Source organism: Triticum urartu, chromosome 5A, assembly GCF_056163025.1.
Source record: "Triticum urartu cultivar PI428250 chromosome 5A, HENAU_Tu73, whole genome shotgun sequence".
Classification (NCBI taxonomy): domain Eukaryota; kingdom Viridiplantae; phylum Streptophyta; class Magnoliopsida; order Poales; family Poaceae; genus Triticum; species Triticum urartu.
Genome location: NC_141877.1, coordinates 532,451,974 through 532,474,853, shown reverse-complemented (window position 1 = coordinate 532,474,853; position 22,880 = coordinate 532,451,974). Strand labels below are relative to the sequence as shown.

Sequence of the window (22,880 nt, the reverse complement as noted above, 5' to 3'; positions counted from 1 at the left end):
GGTTCATGTAGTCGTACGTCTTCACGGCCCGACCGATCAAGCACCGAAACTACGGCACCTCCGAGTTTTAGCACATGTTCAGCTCGATGACGATCCCCGGACTCCGATCCAGCAAAGTGTCGGGGAAGAGTTCCGTCAGCACGACGGCGTGGTGACGATCTTGATGTTCTACCGTCGCAGGGCTTCGCCTAAGCACGGCTACAATATTATCGAGGATTATGGTGGAAGGGGGCACCGCACACGGCTAATAAAACGATCACGTGGATCAACTTGTGTGTCTAGGGGTGCCCCCTGACCCCGTATATAAAGGAGCAAGGGGAGGAGGCCGGCCAGCCCAATTGGCGCGCCAAGGAGGAGTCCTCCTCCTAGTAGGAGTAGGACTCCTACTAGGAGGGGGAAAGGAAGTGGGGAGGGAGAAGGAAAGGGGGGCGCCCCCCCCCCTCTCCTAGTCCAATTCGGACCAAGGGGGAGGAGGCGCGCGGCCCACCCTGGCTGCCCTTCTCTCTCTCCACTAAGGCCCATATGGCCCATTACTTCTCCCAGGGGGGTTCCGGTAACCCTTCGGTACTCCGATTTTCTCCGAAATCACCCGGAACACTTCCAGTGTCTGAATATAGCCGTCCAATATATCAATCTTTATGTCTCGACCATTTCGAGACTCGTCGTTATGTCCATGATCATATCCGGGACTCCGAACTAACTTCGGTACATCAAAAACTCATAAACTGTCATCGAAACCTTAAGCGTGCGGACCCTATGGGTTCGAGAACAATGTAGACATGACCGAGACATGTCTCCGGTCAATAACCAATAGCGGAACCTAGATGTTCATATTGGCTCCCACATATTCTACGAAGATCTTTATTGGTCAGACCGCATAACAACATACGTTGTTCCCTTTGTCATCGGTATGTTACTTGCCCGAGATTCGATCGTCGGTATCTCAATACCTATTTCAATCTTGTTACCGGCAAGTCTCTTTACTCGTTATGTAATACATCATCTCGCAACTAACTCATTAGTTGCAATGCTTGCAAGGCTTGTGTGATGTGCATTACCGAGAGGGCCCAGACATACCTCTCCGACAATCGGAGTGACAAATCCTAATCTCAAAATATGCCAACCCAACATTTACCTTTGGAGACACCTGTAGAGCTCCTTTATAATCACCCAGTTACGTTGTGACGTTTGGTAGCACACAAAGTGTTCCTCCGGCAAACGGGAGTTGCATAATCTCATAGTCATAGGAACATGTATAAGTCATGAAGAAAGCAATAGCAACATACTAAACGATCGGGTGCTAAGCTAAAGGAATGGGTCATGTCAATCACATCATTCTCCTAATAATGTGATCCCATTAATCAAATGACAACACATGTCTATGGTTAGGAAACATAACCATCTTTGATTAACGAGCTAGTCAAGTAGAGGCATACTAGTGACGTTTAGTTTGTCTATGTATTCACACAAGTATTATGTTTCCGGATAATACAATTCTAGCATGAATAATAAACATTTATCATGATATAAGGAAATAAAATAATAACATTATTATTGCCTCTAGGGCATATTTCCTTCAGTCTCCCACTTGCACTAGAGTCAATAATCTAGATTACAGAGTAATGATTCTAACACCCATGGAGCTTTGGTGCTGATCATGTTTTGCTCGTGGAAGAGGCTTAGTCAACGGGTCTGCAACATTCAGATCCGTATGTATCTTGCAAATCTCTATGTCTCCCACCTGGACTAGATCCCGGATGGAATTGAAGCGTCTCTTGATGTGCTTGGTTCTCTTGTGAAATCTGGATTCCTTTGCCAAGGCAATTGCACCAGTATTGTCACAAAAGATTTTCATTGGACCCGATGCACTAGGTATGACACCTAGATCGGATATGAACTCCTTCATCCAGACTCCTTCGTTTGCTGCTTCTGAAGCAGCTATGTACTCCGCTTCACATGTAGATCCCGCCACAACGCTTTGTTTAGAACTGCACCAACTGACAGCTCCACCGTTTAATGTAAACACGTATCCGGTTTGCGATTTAGAATCGTCCGGATCAGTGTCAAAGCTTGCATCAACGTAACCATTTATGATGAGCTCTTTGTCACCTCCATATATGAGAAACATATCCTTAGTCCTTTTCAGGTATTTCAGGATGTTCTTGACCACTGTCCAATGATCCACTCCTGGATTACTTTGGTACCTCCCTGCTAGACTTATAGCAAGACACACATCAGGTCTGGTACACAGCATTGCATACATGATAGAGCCTATGGCTGAAGCACAGGGAACATCTTTCATTTTCTCTCTATCTTTTGCATTGGTCGGGCATCGAGTCTTACTCAATTTCACACCTTGTAACACAGGCAAGAATCCTTTCTTTGCTTGATCCATTTTGAACTTTTTCAAAACTTTGTCAAGGTATGTGCTTTGTGAAAGTCCAATTAAGCGTCTTGATCTGTCTCTATAGATCTTAATGCCCAATATGTAAGCAGCTTCACCGAGGTCTTTCATTGAAAAACTCTTATTCAAGTATCCCTTTATGCTATCCAGAAATTCTATATCATTTCCGATTAGTAATATGTCATCTACATATAATATCAGAAATGCTACAGAGCTCCCACTCACTTTTTGTAAATACAGGCTTCTCCAAAAGTCTGTACAAAACCAAATGCTTTGATCACACTATCAAAGCGTTTATATTCCAACTCCGAGAGGCTTCCACCAGTCCATAAATGGATCGCTGGAGCTTGCACACTTTGTTAGCTCCCTTTGGATCAACAAAACCTTCCGGCTGCATCATATACAACTCTTCTTCCAGAAATCCATTCAGGAATGCAGTTTTGACATCCATCTGCCAAATTTCATAATCATAAAATGTGGCAATTGCTAACATGATTCGGACAGACTTAAGCATCGCTACGGGTGAGAAGGTCTCATCGTAGTCAATCCCTTGAACTTGTCGAAAACCTTTTACGACAAGTCGAGCTTTGTAGACAGTAACATTACCGTCAGCGTCAGTCTTCTTCTTGAAGATCCATTTATTCTCAATTGCTTGCCAATCATTGGGCAAGTCAACCAAAGTCCATACTTTGTTCTCATGCATGGATCCCATCTCAGATTTCATGGCTTCAAGCCATTTTGCGGAATCTGGGCTCACCATCGCTTCTCCATAGTTCGTAGGTTCATCATGATCTAGTAGCATGACTTTCAGAACAGGATTACCATACCACTCTGGTGCAGATCTTACTCTGGTTGATCTACGAGGTTTAGTAGTATCTTGTTCTGAAGTTTCATGATCATCATCATTAGCTTCCTCACTAATTGGTGTAGGTGTCACAGAAACTGATTTCTGTGATGTACTACTTTCCAATAAGGGAGCAGGTATAGTTACCTCATCAACTTCTACTTTCCTCCCACTCACTTCTTTCGAGAGAAACTCCTTCTCTAGAAAGTTTCCGAATTTAGCAACAAAAGTCTTGCCTTCGGATCTGTGATAGGTGTATCCAATAGTTTCCTTTGGATATCCTATGAAGACACATTTCTCCGATTTGGGTTCGAGCTTATCAGGTTGAAGCTTTTTCACATAAGCATCGCAACCCCAAACTTTCAGAAACGACAACTTTGGTTTCTTGCCAAACCACAGTTCATAAGGCGTCGTCTCCACGGATTTTGATGGTGCCCTATTTAACGTGAATGCGGCCTTCTCTAGAGCATAACCCCAAAATGATAGTGGTAAATCAGTAAGAGACATCATAGATCGCACCATATCAAGTAAAGTACGATTACGATGTTCAGACACACCATTACGCTGTGGTGTTCCGGGTGGTGTGAGTTGCGAAACTATTCCGCATTGTTTCAAATGTACACCAAACTCGTTATTCTCCTCCATGATCAGATCGTAGGAATTTTATTTTCTTGTTACAATGATTTTCAACTTCACTCTGAAATTCTTTGAACTTTTTAAAAGTTTCAGACTTATGCTTCATTAAGTATATATACCCATATCTGCTTAAGTCATCTGTGAAGGTGAGAAAATAACGATATCCGCCACGAGCCTCAGTATTCATTGGACCACATACATCCGTATGTATGATTTCCAACAAATTTGTTGCTCTCTCCAAAGTACCGGAGAACGGTGTTTTTGTCATCTTACCCATAAGGCACGGTACGCAAGTACCAAGCGATTCATAATCAAGTGGTTCCAAAAGTCCATCAGTATGGAGTTTCTTCATGCGCTTTACACCGATATGACCCAAACGGCAGTGCCACAAATAAGTTGCACTATCATTATCAACTCTGCATCTTTTGGCTTCAACATTATGAATATGTGTGTCACTACTATCGAGATTTAATAAGAATAGACCACTTTTTAAGGGTGCATGACCATAAAAGATATTACTCATATAAATAGAACAACTGTTAATCTCTAATTTAAATGAATAACCGTCTCGCATCAAACAAGATCCAGATATAATGTTCATGCTTAATGCTGGCACCAAATAACAATTATTTAGGTCTAATACAAATCCGAAGGTAGATGTAGAGGTAGCGTGCCGACCGCGATCACATCGACTTTGGAACCATTTCCCACGTGCATCGTCACCTCGTCCTTAGCCAATCTTCGCTTAATCCGTAGTCCCTGTTTCGAGTTGCAAATGTTAGCAACAGAACCAGTATCAAATACCCAGGTGCTACTGCAAGCATTAGTAAGGTACACATCAATAAGATGTATATCACATATACCTTTGTTCACATTGCCATCCTTCTTATCCGCCAAATACTTGGGGCAGTTCCGCTTCCAGTGACCAGTCTGCTTGCAGTAGAAGAACTTAGTTTCAGGCTTAGGTCCAGGTTTGGGTTTCTTCTCTTGAGTAGCAACTTGCTTGCTATTCTTTTTGAAGTTCCCCTTCTTCTTCCATTTGCCCTTTTTCTTGAAACTAGTGGTCTTGTTGACCATCAACACTTCATGCTCCTTCTTGATTTCTACCTCCGCAGCTTTCAGCATTGCGAAGAGCTCGGGAATAGTCTTATTCATCCCTTGCATATTATAGTTCATCACGAAGCTCTTGTAGCTTGGTGGCAGTGATTGGAGAATTCTGTCAATGACGCAATCATCTAGAAGATTAACTCCCAATTGAATCAAGTGATTATTATACCCAGACATTTTGAGTATATGCTCACTGACAGAACTGTTCTCCTCCATCTTGCAGCTATAGAACTTATTGGAGACTTCATATCTCTCAATCCGGGCATTTGCTTGAAATATTAACTTCAACTCCTGGAACATCTCATATGCTCCATGACATTCAAAACGTCGTTGAAGTCCCGATTCTAAGCCGTAAAGCATGGCACACTGAACTGTCGAGTAGTCATCAGCTTTGCTCTGCCAGACGTTCATAACATCTGGTGTTTCTCCAGCAGCAGGCCTGGCACCCAGCGGTGCTTCCAGGACGTAATTCTTCTGTGCAGCAATGAGGATAATCCTCAAGTTACGGACCCAGTCCATGTAATTGCTACCATCATCTTTCAACTTTGCTTTCTCAAGGAACACATTAAAATTCAACGGAACAACAGCACAGGCCATCTATCTACAATCAAACATAAACAAGCAAGATACTATCAGGTACTAAGTTCATGATAAATTTAGGTTCAATTAATCATATTACTAAAGAACTCCCACTTAGATAGACATCCCTCTAATCCTCTAAGTGATTACGTGATCCAAATCAACTAAACCATGTCCGATCATCACGTGAGATGGAGTAGTTTCATTGGTGAACATCACTATGTTGATCATATCTACTATATGATTCACGCTCGACCTTTCGGTCTCCGTGTTCCGAGGCCATATCTGTATATGCTTGGCTCGTCAAGTATAACCTGAGTATTCCGCGTGTGCAACTGTTTTGCACCCGTTGTATTTGAACGTAGAGCCTATCACACCCGATCATCATGTGGTGTCTCAGCATGAAGAACTTTCGCAACGGTGCATACTCAGGGAGAACACTTCTTGATAATTAGTGAGAGATCATCTTAAAATGCTACCATCAAACAAAGCAAGATAAGATGCATAAAAGATAAACATCACATGCAATCAATATAAGTGATATGATATGGCCATCATCATCTTGTGCTTGTGATCTCCATCTTCGAAGCATCGTCATGATCACCATCGTCACCGGTGCGACACCTTGATCACCATCGTAGCATCGTTGTCGTCTCGCCAATCTTATGCTTCCACGACTATCGCTACCGCTTAGTGATAAAGTAAAGCATTACAGCGCAATTGCATTGCATACAATAAAGCGACAACCATATGGCTCCTGCCAGTTGCCGATAACTTGGTTACAAAACATGATCATCTCATAGAATAAAATTTAGCATCATGTCTTGACCATATCACATCACAACATGCCCTGCAATAACAAGTTAGACATCCTCTACTTTGTTGTTGCAAGTTTTACGTGGCTGCTACGGGCTTTAAGTAAGAACCAATCTTACCTACGCATCAAAACCACAACAATAGTTTGTCAAGTTGGTGTTGTTTTAACCTTCGCAAGGACCGGGCGTAGCCACACTCGGTTCAACTAAAGTTGGAGAAACTGACACCCGCTAGCCACCTTTGTGCAAAGCACGTCGGGAGAATCGGTCTCGCGTAAGCGTACGTGTAATGTCGGTCCGGGCCGCTTCGTCCAACAATACCGCCGAACCAAAGTATGACATGCTGGTAAGCAGTATGACTTATATCGCCCACAAATCACTTGTGTTCTACTCGTGCATATAACATCAACACATAAAACCTCGGCTCGGATGCCACTGTTGGGGAACGTAGTAATTTCAAAAAAATTCCTACGCACAGGCAAGATCATGGTGATGCATAGCAACGAGAGGGGAGAGTGTGATCTATGTACCCTTGTAGACCGACAGCGAAAGCGTTAGCACAACGCGGTTGATGTAGTTGTACGTCTTCACGGCCCGACCGATCAAGCACCGAAACTACGGCACCTCCGAGTTTTAGCACACGTTCAGCTCGATGATGATCCCCGGACTCCGATGCAGCAAAGTGTCGGGGAAGAGTTCCGTCAGCACGACGGCGTGGTGACGATCTTGATGTTCTACCGTCGCAGGGCTTCGCCTAAGCACCGCTACAATATTATCGAGGATTATGGTGGAAGGGGGCACCGCACACGGCTAAGAAAACGATCATGTGGATCAACTTGTGTGTCTAGGGGTGCCCCCTGCCCCCGTATATAAAGGAGCAAGGGGAGGAGGCCGGCCAGCCCTATTGGCGCGCCAAGGAGGAGTCCTCCTCCTAGTAGGAGGAGGACTCCTACTAGGATGGGGAAAGGAAGTGGGGAGGGAGAAGGAAAGGGGGGAGCCCCCCCCTCTCTTAGTCCAATTCGGACCAAGGGGGGAGGAGGCGCGCGGCCCACCCTGGCTGCCCTTCTCTCTCTCCACTAAGGCCCATATGCCCCATTACTTCTCCCAGGGGGGTTCCGGTAACCCTCCGGTACTCCGGTTTTCTCCGAAATCACCCGGAACACTTCCGGTGTCCGAATATAGCCGTCCAATATATCAATCTTTATGTCTCGACCATTTCGAGACTCCTCGTTATGTCCGTGATCATATCCGGTACTCCGAACTAACTTCGGTACATCAAAAACTCATAAACTGTCATCGAACCCTTAAGCGTGCGGACCCTACGGGTTCGAGAACAATGTAGACATGACCGAGACATGTCTCCGGTCAATAACCAATAGCGGAGCCTGGATGTTCGTATTGGCTCCCACATATTCTACGAAGATCTTTATCGGTCAGACCGCATAACAACATACGTTGTTTCCTTTGTCATCGGTATGTTACTTGCCCGAGATTCGATCGTCGGTATTGTCGGAGTAATGGGCCACGGGTAGGCCAAGCCGAGCCCCAGAACCTTTCAAGACATTGGGGCAGGCTGCGCCCCTCAAGACCCCAGGATGGAGAGCCGCCTTCAAGAAGTCCACGACAAGACGGCCGACTGACCACTCGCGGCCGAGTCCTAGGGACGACCGTAGGGTAAGCCGACTCCTGGCTGGCGACTTCCGAAGAAGCCGGCTTTGGGGAGTTGGCCTGCGATTCCAACAAACTCCATGACCTCATCAAGGGGGATGGGGCAGGGGAGTGGCTATAGTGAAGCCCACTCCCGCCCCTTACCAAGGGCGGGCATGGCCACGGAACGCCGTACCCCGAAAGATCTCCGTGCACCATTAATCAAGATGTGATGGAGAGTGGCAATAGTGATCGCCCGCCAGGTGGCGGGGCTGTTGCCATGACCCCATGATCAAGCCCGCGTCATCAGAAGCACGGCTATAGTAATCAGCAGTCGGCAAGACCCGCCCGCGGTGGACGCAGCCTGTCGGCTCTGTACCAGGCCAGTCAGCGGGGCCCGCCAAACAGCGGGCCCCAGCGGTCGGCAGAGAAGACGGAGGCCAGAGGCGCTGACGGCTGGGCCTGCGTCCAGCCGGATTACCATTGTACCCCTGGGGGGTAGGCCTATATAAACCCCCCAGGGCACCCATGCAAAGGGTTGGAACCCATTAGCTCTAGACCAGATCATATAGAAGGGAGAGAGCTAGCCTTGCCCTCTCCTACCTCCAAGAAAATAGCTCAAGGAGCAACCGTGTAAACACTTTACCATAGTGATCATGCGAAGACCCCGCAGAGCAGCACTAGGGGTATTATCTCCTCGGAGAGCCCTGAAGCTAGGTAAGATTCGCCGGCATGCATGTCTTCGCCTCATCCCGTTTCCAGGCATCGGCGACGTTCTACTCGCCCCCACCATGATAAGCCATCCTTTGGCATATGTCGCACCAAACCCCCGACATTTGGCGCCCACTGTGGGGCATGGTGCACCGCCGTCCGGAGACCTGTTCTGGATGGGAACCCTTTTTCTCCCTTGCGAGCGCAGCCAGCCAGGCATGCCAGACGGAGTTTGCGCCGACACGCTAAGCGGCGTTGAGATCGCCTGCGCAGCCAGCTGCCTGGCCGAACTTGTCGGCGAGGTCCGCCTCTCCGATGAACCTGCGTCCAACGCAGGCACGGGCGGCCCCGAGAGCCTCCTCGTGGGCCTCCTCGTTCAACTCCACGTTTCCGGCGAGCCTGCCGTAGACTTGGAGTCTGTGGGCTCCACCGACCCGATGCTGGTCGACTCTGACACCGCGTCGCTCGACGTGTTCCCCACCAATGTGGTGGTCTACGATGAACCTCTCCCTCGCGCGGAGAGCAACGGAACCACCATCACCGAGGTGCTCGTCATCAATCATGACGAGCTTCCCGGCGGAGGAGCGCACGACTCACTCAGCGTGGCGCTACAAGACCTAACTGCACCCATTTCAGAAGACGCTGACGCAGAGACGTTGGAGGCGCGCCGCCTTCAGCTCGTTGAAGGCACGAAGAAGCTGGCCAGCATGAGACGCTTGTCAGAAGCCTACCAGCGGGAGATGGATCGCGCCGTCGGCGGCTCGCCGGCCCCGGCGGGGCCGAGCCGCCTTGGCGCAGTCCAGCAGCGCAGCGTAGCCATCGCCAACCTATTTGGGGCAAGCCGCCCTGTGTACACTACACTAGTGAAGAACATCCAAGCCGCCCAGGCAGCGGCGGATGAGCTGGACAATTTCGAGGGCAAAGAGCGCCGCCTCATGATGGAGCGAGTCCAGCGGCTCCTCGACGCGGCCGCCGCGCAGAACGAGGGCGGCTGCCGCACGGAGGCGCCGCAGCGGCCAAACGACGACCTTCACCGAGATCAAGGCGCGACGTCTCGGACGCCGACTGGTGGCGCCCGAGGAAGAAGGGACAAGGAGCCGGCTGTCAGCCACAGTCAGACTCGCATTACCATAGAGCGCGACCAAGACGGCCGCCCGACAGCAGTGGAACGACGGGACGACTGTCCGCCTCCCCCTCCCTGCAAGGAGAGGCGAGTCTCCCCACCGCCTGTTGACCACCCGACTCTCGTCAACCACCTTGGCCGCCGAGAGGGAGTTGGAGAGAATGACGCCCGCCACTGGATCGACCGACTTCACCGATCCTTAGCGCTGGAAGAAGAAGACGAGCTAGGTCCGCCTTGTTTCGGGCCCCGCATTCGGGACGAGCCCTTTCCCAGAGGGTTCACGCTCCCAAGAGACATGCCCAAGTATACCGGCTCCGTGAAGCCGGAAGACTGGCTAGTCGACTACTCCACGGTTGTCAGCATAGCAAACGGCAACAAGCGTGTTGCCGTAAAGTACGTTCCGCTCATGCTCCAGGGCACGGCCCGGACATGGCTGAACAGCCTAAAGCCCCGCAGCATCAATAGCTGGGTCGACTTCACCGAAGCATTCGTCTGCAACTTCACCAGCACATACAAGCGTCCTCCCAAGCCTCGTCAGCTCTCCTTGTGCGTACAAGGCCCCGACGAGTCAACTCGCGATTACCTCACACGTTGGGCCGAGCTTCGGAACTCCTGTGAGGGCGTGCACGAGGTGCAGGCCATCAAGTACTTCACAGCCAGGTGCAGAGAAGGCACCCTCCTCAAGCACAAGCTCCTCTGCGACGATCCAGAAACCCTCGACGAGCTGCTGATCATAGCGGACAAGTACGCCACGGCCGACTCCTCAATGAAGGCGGAGATTCAAATCAGCACAACTGGCAAAGTGGCTCCTCAAGCTCCAAGAACTCCGGCGGCAGACGCCAGCCGGCGACAACAGTAGGGCGACCACAAGCGCAAGGCCCCGCAGCCGGCTTCCAGCAGCCGGCAGGTCGCGACCGTCGAAGCCCAGCAGCCAGACGAGTAGCCCCCACCCAAGCGACAGAAAGGCGGCAAGCCAAACTGGTTGCCGGCCTTCTCCTACGAGCAGACCTTGGATGGACCTTGCAAGTTCCATAGCAGCGCGAAGCCGTCGAATCACACCACCTGGAAGTGCCACTGGCTCACCAGGATCGCCAAGGGAGACGGCCTCCTCCCTCCCCCGCCTGCTGGGCAGCCGCCTCCGCCGCCGCCCCAGCAGCCGGCTGTCAGGCCAGTCGGCATGGTACAAGACGAATACCCTGAAGAGCACGGAGCCTATGTGGTGTTCACCAGTGTGGCTGATGATCGACGCAGCAGGCGGCTGCAGCGACAAGAGATGAATGCAGTAGCGTCGGAGACGCCAGAGTTCATGCACTGGTCCAAGAAGCCCATCAGCTGGAGCAGGGCTGACCACCCAGAAGTGATGCCGAGTCCAGGCTCCTATGCCTTGGTCCTGGACGCCACCTTTGCTACGGACAGACGAGCCGCGCGTTTCTCGCGAGTTCTGATAGACGGAGGCAGCAGCATCAATATCCTGTACAAGGACACCATGGAGAAGTTAGGAATCAAGCAAAGACAGCTTCAGAACAGCCGAAATGTGTTCCATGGCATTGTTCCTGGGCTTTCCTGCTCGCCAATCGGCAAGATCCTGATGGACGTCCTCTTTGGAGACAAAGATCACTTCCGCAGAGAGTCTGTTTGGTTTGAGGTGGTGGACCTTGAGAGCCCATACCATGCGCTACTTGGCCGACCCGCCTTGGCCAAGTTCATGGCGGTCCCCCACTACGCCTACCTCAAGATGAAGATGCCCAGTTCCAGGGGAATTCTGACTGTGGCTGGTGACTACCAGAAGTCGTCTGCTTGCGCGGCTGAGAGCAGTCAGCTGGCCGAGTCCCTGGTAATTGCGGCCGAGAAGCGGCTCCTTGAGCGAGTTGTGGCGATGGCCGGCAGGCAGCCTGAGGTATCGCCCAACCCAAAAGAGTTGGAGGCTGAGGGTTCGTTCAAGCCGTCCAAAGAGACAAAGAAGATACCCTTGGATCCGGAGCACCCAGAGAGGTACGCCGTCATAGGTGCAAACCTCGACAGCAAATAGGAAGGCGAGCTCGTCGATTTCCTCCGTGAGAATCGGGACATCTTCGCATGGTCCCCCAAAGACATGCCAGATGTACCGACGGAATTCGCCGAGCACAACTTACATGTCCTATCTAATGCAAAGCCGGTCAGGCAGCCCCTGCGCCGCCTATCAGAAGAGAAGAGAAGAGTCGTTGGAAAAGAGATAGCCCGACTCCTAGCAGCCGGCTTCATTATGGAAGTGTTCTTTCCAAAATGGCTAGCAAATCCGGTCCTGGTACTGAAGAAGAACAAGCAGTGGCGAATGTGTATTGACTACACAAGCCTCAACAAGGCCTGCCCCAAGGACCCATTTGCTCTACCAAGAATCGATCAGGTGATAGACTCCACAGCCGGATGCGAGCTGTTGAGTTTTTTGGATGCATACTCAGGATATCACCAGATCAAGCTGAACCTGGCTGACAGACTGAAGACCACCTTCATCACGCCGTTTGGAGCCTTCTGCTACCTCACCATGACGTTCGGCTTAAGGAACACCGGCGCCACCTTTCAGCGTTGCATGCAGAAGTGCCTCCTCAAGCAGCTCAGCAGGAACGCCCATGTCTACGTAGACGACGTGGTGGTGAAGACGGAAAAGCGTGGAACGCTGCTGGAAGATCTCGAGGAGACCTTTGAGAACCTACACCAATTCCAGATCAAGCTCAATCCCGAGAAGTGTCTCTTCGGTGTACCAGCCGGCCAGCTCCTTGGCTTCCTGGTCTCTGAACGTGGCATAGAATGCAACCCAGTAAAGATCAAGGCCATTGAGAGAATGGAGGTACCCAGTCGACTGCTAGATGTGCAAAAGTTCACTGGCTGCTTAGCGTCCATCAGCCGATTCATCAGTCGGCTGGGCGAGAAAGCTCTCCCCTTATACCAACTCATGAAGAAGACCACTTTTTCGAGTGGAACCATAAGGCGGATGAAGCTTTCCTCCAGTTGAAGAAGATACTGACTACTCCACCCGTCCTGGCGGCTCCGACTCCCAAGGAACCTATGCTCCTGTACATCGCCGCCACCAGCTGGGTGGTCAGCACGGTCATTGTAGTGGAATGCAAGGAGGAAGGCAAGGCACTGCCTATCCAGAGACCGGTATATTACCTGAGCGAAGTACTGTCGACCTCCAAGCAGAACTACCCCCACTACCAGAAGATGTGCTATGGTGTACACTTTACTACCAAGAAATTGAAGCCTTACTTTCAAGAGCATCCAATCACGGTGATCTGCACGGCCCCACTTGCCGAGATCATTGGTAGCCGAGATGCTTCTGGCCGAGTGGCCAAATGGGCCATAGAGCTGGCTCCTTACACCATCCACTACCAGCCCCGCACCGCTATCAAGTCACAAGCACTGGCCGACTTCCTCGTCGACTGGGCCGAGACCCAGTACCTACCTCCAGCTCCTGAATCCACCCATTGGCGGATGCATTTCGACGGCTCCAAGATGCGCACCGGCTTGGGAGCCGGCGTCGTCCTCACCTCTCCTAAAGGCGATAAGCTCAAATACGCATTACAAATCCATTTCGCCGCCTCCAACAATGTCGCCGAGTATGAGGCGCTCATTCACGGGCTCCGGCTTGCCGAAGAACTTGGCATCCGCCGGATCTTGTGTTATGGAAACTCAGACTTAGTGGTCCAGCAATCATCTGGCAACTGGGACGCGAAAGATGCAAACATGGCGAGTTACCGTTTCCTCGTGCAGCAGCTCAGCGGGTATTTCGAAGGGTGCGAGTTCCTTCATGTGCCAAGAAACGACAACGACCAAGCAGATGCCTTGGCACGAATCGGCTCTACCCGCCAAGCAATACCATCTGGCGTCGCCCTTCAACACCTCCTCAAACCGTCTGTCAAGCCTTCACCAGAATCAGACTGCATTTTTGTGCCGGCTCCTCCCGAAGACATCGGATCCGACTCCAGAGCTCCGGCAGTCGGTACGGGGATTTTGGCGGATGACTCCAAAGCCGCCACAGTCGAACCCGCCCGGGGACTGCGGTGGCGGACTCGAAGACTCTAGAACTCGGTCCAAGGGCCGCGCCAGTCGGCCTGGGGACTTCATTAACCCAGCAAGCGGTTGTTGACTCCAACCCGCCGCCTCCCAGCCCAACCGCCCTCGTCCAAGTCGCAGTTCTGGCAGTCGAAGAAATAGCAGCACCCTCATGGGCCCAGCCCATCCTCAAATTCCTGGTGAACAAAGAGCTGCCGACTGATGAGACCTCAGCTCGGCAAGTACAATGCCGGGCGGCAGCCTACACCATAGTCAACAGAGAGCTGGTCAGGCGCAGCGTCACTGGTGTCTACCAGCGCTGCGTAGAGCCAGAGCAAGGCCAAGTGATTCTCAAAGACATCCATCAAGGCGAGTGCGGCCACCATGCGGCTTCAAGAGCACTCGTCACCAAAGCCTTTCGACACGGTTTCTTCTGGCCAACTGCCTTGGAAGAGGCCAAGGAGTTGGTCCAAAAATGCAAAGGGTGCCAGAAGTTCAGCTCCAAGCCGCACCAGCCAGCTTCTGCACTCAAGACCATCCCCATTGCCTGGCCTTTCGCAGTTTGGGGTCTAGACATGGTGGGACCATTCAAGACAGCACGAGGTGGCTTAACTCACTTACTTGTCGCAGTGGACAAGTTCACCAAGTGGATAGAAGCGAAGCCAATCAAGAAGCTGAACGGTCCAACTACCGTGACTTTCATCGCCGATATCACAATTCGGTACGGCATACCACACAGCATCATCACCGACAACGGCACAAATTTCACCAAAGGCGCCTTGGCCCGTTTCTGCGCAACACAGGGCATCCGACTGGACCTAGCATCCGTCGCCCATCCATAGTCAAACAACCAAGTGGAGCGAGCAAATGGCCTCATCCTCTCCGGCATCAAGCCCCGGCTGATCGAGCCCCTGGAGCGCTCGGCTGGCTGCTGGCTCGATGAGCTACCAGGCGTCCTCTGGAGTCTGCGCATGACTCCAAACAAGTCAACCAGCTTCACGCCTTTCTTCCTCGTCTATGGTGCCGAAGCCGTCATCCCAACGGACATAGAGTTCGACTCCCCACGAGTCACCATGTACACCAAGGAGGAAGCAGAAGAAGCGCGACAAGACGGCGTCGATCTGGTGGAAGAGGGCCGGCTGTTGGCACTCAGCCGGTCCAGCATCTACCAGCAGAGCCTGCGCCGATACCACAACAGGAAGGTCAGGCCAAGATCTTTCCAAGAAGGCGACCTTGTGCTCCGGCTGATCCAGCGAACAGCCGGCCAGCACAAGCTATCGGCGCCTTGGGAAGGCCCTTTCATCATCAGCAAAGTACTGGGCAACGACTCCTACTACCTGATTGACGCTCAGAAGCCCCGAGCACGCAAGAGGGACGACTCCGGCAAGGAGACAGAGCGGCCATGGAATGCAAATCTCCTCCGAAGATTTTACAGTTGATGCAGTATGTACCACGCTACCTTTTGTATTAAAGTACCAAGACTTCGGGCCCCCCGAGACGAACTCGGGGACTGCCCTCTTTTGTCTGTATGATAAAGATTATGCCTACAAGTACGTTACTCTTTGTCATGCCGCTTGGCACCGGGCTCGACAAGTCGGCCCGAGGACTTGCTGCCTTGCACTATGAAATGCTTCCTGCAGTCGGACAAGTAGTGTGTAAACGCCTAAACCGTCTCCTGTCAGAAGCCGCAGCTCGCAGAGCGACTGAACGGTGGGCAGAAGTAAGGTAGAATGGGCATTCGCATGAAAAATGGCTAAGGACTCAAAGCATAAAACATAGCTCAAGACGGCTTCCAGCCTTTCTCGCAAACCGACTCTCGAATAATCGGATTACCGTCTTCTATTCAACTTGCTCAAAAAACTCTTAAAAATGGCTAAGTACTTGCCTTCCCAAAGTAGCCAAGCATTTGATCCAGCGGCAGTCCGCAGAGCGGCTGTCCGATTGGCAAGGCAGGCAACTAAGAGAAAGCAGCAAAGGAAAAAATCCAAAAGAGCAATGAGCAAGAAAAGATAGAACTCAGGTAAATATATTTACATAACATAGGCCCTTGGCTGAATCTTCGAGCAGAAGTTCAAAATACACCCCGTGGGTAGAATTGTGTGAATTAACAAGTTCTTCAAAGACTACTGAAGCAGATAAAATAAAGCAGCAGCTTAGGAAGCAGCAGACGGATTCGGAGGGTCGGAGGAGGCGGCAGCATCAGGCGTCGGGGCGGCCGGCTGGCTAGTCTCGGCTTGATCGCCTCCGGCGGCAGTCGGGTCGGTCGCACGCGGCTCGTTGCTGGAGGCGCGGTCGAGCTGAGGCTGGCCGTCTGCTCCGTCTTCTGGTGCCTCCGTCTCGCCTCCGTCCTCTGCCTCGCCTTCTTCCTCGACGCTGGAGCCAATCACCTCCACCGAGTCCTCGCCGTAGTCTGGGTTCATCCCAAACCACTCTAGCGGTACCTCCTCGCCGTCTTCAGACCGCTCAGGGACGAAGATGCTGGTGTCAGTGTACTCGGCGATCGTCGCAGCACGCTTGACGAGGGCGTCTTCCGCAGCTGCCAGCTCCGGCTGGGCCTCCGACCAAAGTGTGGCCAGCCGGTCTAGATCCAGCCCCGGATACCATGCCTTGACGAACTCCAAGGCCCGGCACGCTCCAGCTCGGGCCGAAGAGCCCTTCCAGGCCTCAAGATGACCAGCCGCGACCTCTACCCAGTCGGCCGTCAGGCTGGGGGTGCGTGAAGCCTGCATGTCCGGCCACAGGGCGGCAATCGCCTGGGCACCAACACGCTGAAGCCGGCGCAGCATCCGGTGAGCCGGCCGAAGGCGAGCCTCGATGCTCAGGATGTGCTCATCAAGAGTTCGGGGGGCGTCGGCGGCAATCTCTGCGCCCTCCGCCCTCCGACCTTCTCAGTCAGCCTCGATGGCTTGGATGGCGCCTGCGAGTGCCCAGGAAAGAAGTCTGCAAACACAGGAAGAAACAAAGAAGCAAGTCAAAAACCAGAAGTCGGCATGACTTAAGTCGGCAGCTCGAAGAGAAAGTAAAGAAACTCACCATCAACGATGTCTTCAATCTCATGGAAGCCGAAGGCCAGCATCGCCTCCTTGTCAGACCAGGAGGAGCGCTCGCTCGCGAACTCGGCCAGGAGGGCGGTTTCCGTCTCCTCCGCCTCCCTCTGCGTCTTCACAAGCAGCTCCTTCTGCTCTGCCAATTGAGTGGCCAGTAGGTCGCGCTCCGTGGCGAGCTTGCTGCACTCCTCCTCTTTGGCGCGCAAAGCGGAGTTGGCATCGCTCAGCTGCTGTTGAAGAGCAGCGTTGGCTCCTGAAAAGAAGGAAGAAAGAAGGCATTAAGTCATCAGGTAAAGAAGGTCGCTGGGGAGATCCGGCCGACTGCTCAGCAGTCGGCCCGAATCTCGGGGACTACAGCCCGCGGGTGCGCTAGCGCGCCACCGCAAAGAAGGAAAAGGACTTACTCCGGCTCTCCGAAAAATCGGTGGTCCGCTTGCCCAGCTCTTCAACGTTACGGTTGAAGGCAGTGACGCGGAGGTTGTGGTAATCCTGCGTCAAACGTTTCAGAAAAAAAGTTAATACACAGAGTTCATCAATTGGAGTTCCGGGCCGCCTGCTCAGCAGCCAGCCCGAAACTCGGGGACTACACCCAGTGGGTGCGCTGGCGCGCCCCGCCAGAGAGGAACAAGAAAACAAAGACCAAAGGAAAAAACATACCCGGACGGCTGCCCGCAACGCCAGGAACGCCTTGGTGCAACTCTGGAGAGCGTCACCCTCAGCGCGAAGCTTCGCCTGGACGTCCAGGAGCGCCTGGTTCAGCGGCCCTGTGCCGCCTCCTCGCACCCACCCAATGGGCGCGGCGCTTGTCGCTTCGGCGTCTGGGATCGCCAAGCTGGCGGTGCGGGCTTCCAGGGGGCGGGGTGCCGAAGTCGCCTTCTCCAGACGGCGGCACGTTGGCGAGCTGACTTGGAGGAGCAGCCTCGCCACGGCCTCGTCTTCGGTTGGCGGCACCGGATGGTCCGCTGGTTGCTCCCCTTGCGCACTCGCAGACGGCGGCGGAGGCGGCGGCGGAACAGTCACGTCCGGCGTAGAGGGGTCGCCGCCTTCCTTCTCCACGATGGGGTTCTCACCGCCGGCTTCCCCAGTCTGCCCCGTGAACTCCGGAGGCGGCGGCGCAGAGTTCAACGGGGTGACGAACACCGCCGATTGGCGGCGTGCGGCTTCCTCAGCCTGCCACTTCGTCGCGGCGGCGGCTTCAGCATCCGCCAGTTTTTTCTTGGCAGAGGCCTCCGCCCTGTCGGCCTCCGTCTTCTCCAAGCGAACGGCCTCTTCTTCGTTGCGCTTGTCCTGCGCATTCCGCTCCGTCGCCTCCCGGAGGTCAGAAGCGGGGTCAATCCGCCGAGTGGTGGCGGACGTCTCCGCTGACCCCATGACGGAGGCGGCGGTGACCCTCTCAAGAGTGAGGGGAGCCCTGAAGCAAGGGGAGCAAGCAAAGACTCAGACAAAGCCACAAAGAAAGAATAAAGCATTGAGACAGAACACTCACGCGGAGACCAATGGCGGCTTCTTCACTTCCTTACGGAAGCGGATGGCCTTCGCCGCCGCCTCGTCCCGCCGGGTCGCCGCAGCCGAACCCTTGGGTTTCTTCGGCCGACTGCCGAACAAGGTCGGCACGGCCCTGCGCTTCTTCCCGCCGCCTGGAGCACCCGGCGCGGCAGAAGAGCCCGCGCCAGGCTGGCTGGCTCCTGGCCGATGGCGGGGGGCGACTTCCCCCTCGGCGTCGTCGTTAGGCCAGTCAGCGAAAGTGGATGAAGGCCTGAAGTCGCCTGCTATTCCTCCTCCTCCCTCGGTGTCGTCCTCCAGAGCCGCCGCCCCCAGATCGGGGTCGTCGACATCGCTCTCCGCCCGGTCGGCGAGGAACTCGCGGGCCGGCCCCGAGGTGCCGGCTGGCGGTGGAGGAGGGGATTTTGACCAAAGCCGACTGGTCGAAACAAACTCGGCGAGAGAGAAGACAATCCAAAGAAAGAAAGGACAGGCAACTCACCACGGGCGGAGGGTTGGCGCGGGAGTACGGCTCCTTGCCGAACCGCCAATCCTCCAGGAGCTTGCTATCTGAGAGGTAGTTCACCATGAAGTCCACCTCTTCGTGAGGCATGTCCTTGGTGCACATCCGACTCGGGTCACGGTGCCCGCTCATCTGGCATATCATGTGGGGGCGGCCTTGGAGTGGGAGAACTCGGTGCGCCATGAAGGCGGCCAGCAGGTCTGGACCAGTCAAACCCTCTGACTGCGTTAGCACTCGGAGTCGCGCGATGGCACCGGCTCCCGCAGGCGTCAGCGACTTGGCCCGGTACGGCCAGTTGGGTAGTCGCCCAGCCGGCAGGTTGACCCAGTCCCCCCTCGCGGAGACGCTCCTGACGTAAAAGTAGGATCTCTGCCACATATTCACCGATTTATCAGCGAGATGGAGGGGAAGGGATTGTCGGCCCCCGACCTTCGCACGGCAATGAAAGCGCCGCACTGAGCCGGCAGGCCCGCGGCCTGGGTGCCGAGCTTGGACAAGAAGAACTCCCCCAGAGCTCGAGGGTGGGGAGGACTCCGAGGAAGCCTTCACACAAGGCCATGAAGGCGGACAGCAGCACCACTATGTTGGGGGTGAGGTGGTGCGGCTGGAGGCCGTAGAACTCCAGGAAAGATCGGAAGAAACTACTCGCCGGCAGCCCCAACCCGCGCAAGCAGTGCGAGCGGAAGATGACCCGCTCGCCCTCCTGCGGCGTGGGGGAAATCTCCCCCTTCAGCGCAAGGCGCACCCGCACGTGATCCTCGCCGGGAAGCCGACGAGTCCGACGAAGGAACTCGATGTGGTCGTCGTGAACCTCGGAACCGTCCCAAGTGCCGGAGCGCACCGGGGGAGGCGCGGCGGCGGAGGAAGAACTCATCGCGAGCTGATCGCCGCGGCGTTCGCCGGAGCTTTGGAGCGCGGCGGGAGCGAAGAAGAAGAAGAAGAAGAAGGAGAGCGAGGAGTAGTGAGAAGGAAGAAAGCGAGGAGTGGTGGGAAGGAGGGGCGCGCGTGACCCCTCTTCCCGCTACTTATAGCCCCGTGGGCTGCGAAGCCGAGGGGGCGGATGTGGGGATTTACTGCGCCCACGGCCCCACGAACCCCACGTCCCACGATAAAGTTACTGCGTGTAGTAACTCCACGGGAATCCCAACCGTCTGCCGGGGCCGCAGCGGATCCGCTCAAGCGCCGAGGCACGGTAGTGGCGGGCCCCGCCTATGGGCATGTCCCATCGCTCGCGTAGGCTGGCAGGACGGCCCAGCCACGTGTCATCGCATGACAGGCCTAGAACGAGCGGCGGCCTGGAGGCTTAGCCAGCACGCTACTTGGATCCCGCTGCGACGTTCGAAATATTGTGCGAGTCTGAATTGAGTGAGTCCGAATTGAGCAAGTCCGACTCCTTCTAGTCGGCCTGGCAGAAGTCAATCAAAGACCATGTGTTGAGCACCCGGAAAGAGAAACTGCTAAGGCTTCTCGGCCGATTGTCAGCGGCGCCTCACCAGCTTCGGGGACTACTGTGGGAGTAATGGGCCACGGGTAGGCCAACCCGAGCCCCAGAACCTTTCAAGACATCGGGGCAGGCTGCGCCCCTCAAGACCCCAGGATGGAGAGCCGCCTTCAAGAAGTCCACGACAAGACGGCCCACTGATCACTCGCGGCCGAGTCCCAGGGACGACCGCAGGGTAAGCCGACTCCTGGCTGGCGACTTCCGGAGAAGCCGGCTTTGGGGAGTCGGCCTACGATTCCAACAAACCCCGTGACCTCATCAAGGGGGACGACGCAGGGGAGTGGCTAAAGTGAAGCCCACTCCCGCCCCTTACCAAGGGCGGGCATGGCCACGGCACGCCGTACCCCGGAAGATCTCCATGTGGCGTGGCACTATTGCCGTGCCGACCCTGACATCAGCACCGCAAGACCAAATCCTGCACCCACGACGGCTAGTCTGTACGGCTCAGAGGCAGCGGGTCCCACCAGTTGATGAGACCCCAAGAGACGGCAAGAGGACCACCAGTCGGACCCGTCGGAAGTCGGCCTGGGGGAGTCGGCCGAGCCCTCCCCCGGGGCTCAGCCTGTGCATTCAGTTTTTTCGGTTTGATTCGGTTCGGTTTATACGGTTATCGGTTTATACAGTTTTTATACTTCGGTTTATACGGTTTTATACATAGATACGGTTCGGTTTCGGTTGTAACCGTTTGCTTTCGGTTCGGTTTCGGTAATAACCAAATTAACCAAAGTTGACGCGAACTTTTGATCAACACATGGTTTTGCTACATGAAGAAACAAATTTAGTACATGTCCAATACAAGTAGGGGGTACAAGCACAGCCTAGTGACGTGTTTGAAGAAATTCTAGACAATTTATGTTCCAATACAAAGCACTTATAGTACATACAAGCACAATCCAGTACAAGGTCAAGACTACAAGTACAAGCAGTCAAGCACCAGCAGAACTGCACAATAACACAAGGCACAAATCAATCTAGTACAAGCACTTAGTACATGTCCAGTACAACAACATGAAGAAATTCTGGAACAACAACATGAAGATAATAAACTCCATTACAAGTTCATATGAAATTCTGGCGCATAAGCTGAGTACAAGTACAATAAATTCTAGAACAAGCAAGTTCAACACAGCCAAAGTTCAACACAGCCAAAGTTCAACATAGCGCAAAATGGGTTCAACACATGACTGATGACACACACAAACTTCATCACTTCAGGCAGCAACTTGCACAAGTTTCCACTCCAGTTCCACACATGAAGATCAACCAATCGATATTACACCATTATCGTCCAATCGAAGGGCTCCCACACCTACAAAAAGTAACAGAAATATTGCATGATCGAGTAAATAACATAAATTTTGCATGGTCATTGAAATAACTGAAATGCACACCCATTTAAGTACCTTCCTCCAGTTTGGTCAACTCAGCAAGATCGAGTTCAACATTGATAGGCTTACTACGCAACCAATCTTGCGTACATATCAACGCTTGGAGTGTCACTGGTGTCAAAGAGCTTCTGAAGTCATCAAGAATACGGCCACTAGTGCTAAAAGCTGATTCAGAAGCAACCGTTGAGATGGGGATTGCTAGTATATCACGAGCCATTTTTGACAGGACAGGAAAGTGAGCAGCATTCAACTTCCACCACTCAAGAAGGTCAAATTCTGCAGTCAACTCTTCGGTATCCTCAGCTAGGTACTTGTCTAATTCAATTCTCATATTTGAGCTAGTGCTACCCTCTCCACAAGATCTCATTCTCTTCTTGTTGTAGCGTGACCTCATAAGAGAATTTTCAGAAGCATTTTCACTAGCACGAGCTTGCGATGCTAATTCACTAGTAGAACTAGTTCCATACAATTCTTTGTATTCTCCAAAAAGAGAGACAAATTCGTTGTGTGAAGAAGTCAAGATTCTGTTACCTATTATACAACCATAGGTGTCTTCAATCATGTCCTTAAAGAAATGAGATTCCTTGGTCCTTGCATAAAGAATTAAGACAAGACAAGGCAAGTTAGAAAGACATTAAGAACAACATACATATAGTTGACAAAAGAACAACAGCCAGTCAACCACATACCTAGGATCAACGATGGCGGCAATGAATATATATTTGTTCATCTTTTCAGGATCACCCCAATACTTCTCATACTTCGCTTTCATCTTGAGAGCCATGCATTTAAATATTTCATCATCACCATAGATCACATGATCACTCCATTCACCCAACAAAAAGTTAACATCAGCAATCTCTTCCAAGAAGGTGTTGGCTGTAACATACTTGGTGCCAGAAACCTTATTCGTGAGGTCATAGAAGTGTTGGAGGAATTGTTTGAACTCACGAACATATACCCAATCACTTTGAGTTGGAGGAACCCGTTGGTCAAGAGCATCGGGCTTAGGTTCTGGACCAGTTTTTTCTAACTCGGTCTTGT

The 22,880-nt window shown here is 52.8% G+C and overlaps 1 protein-coding gene across 1 annotated transcript; it reads right to left on the bottom strand.

The window, feature by feature from the left end:
- Positions 1-21,707: 21,707 nt before the first annotated feature.
- On the bottom strand, positions 21,708-22,608 carry LOC147972555 (zinc finger BED domain-containing protein RICESLEEPER 3-like). The gene is made up of 3 exons (XM_087524380.1): positions 22,526-22,608; positions 21,852-22,426; positions 21,708-21,757 (listed from the first exon to the last, which is right to left on the bottom strand). The coding sequence occupies exons 1-3, from the start codon at positions 22,606-22,608 to the stop codon at positions 21,708-21,710; spliced, it is 708 nt and encodes a 235-aa protein (XP_087380506.1).
- Positions 22,609-22,880: the final 272 nt, after the last annotated feature.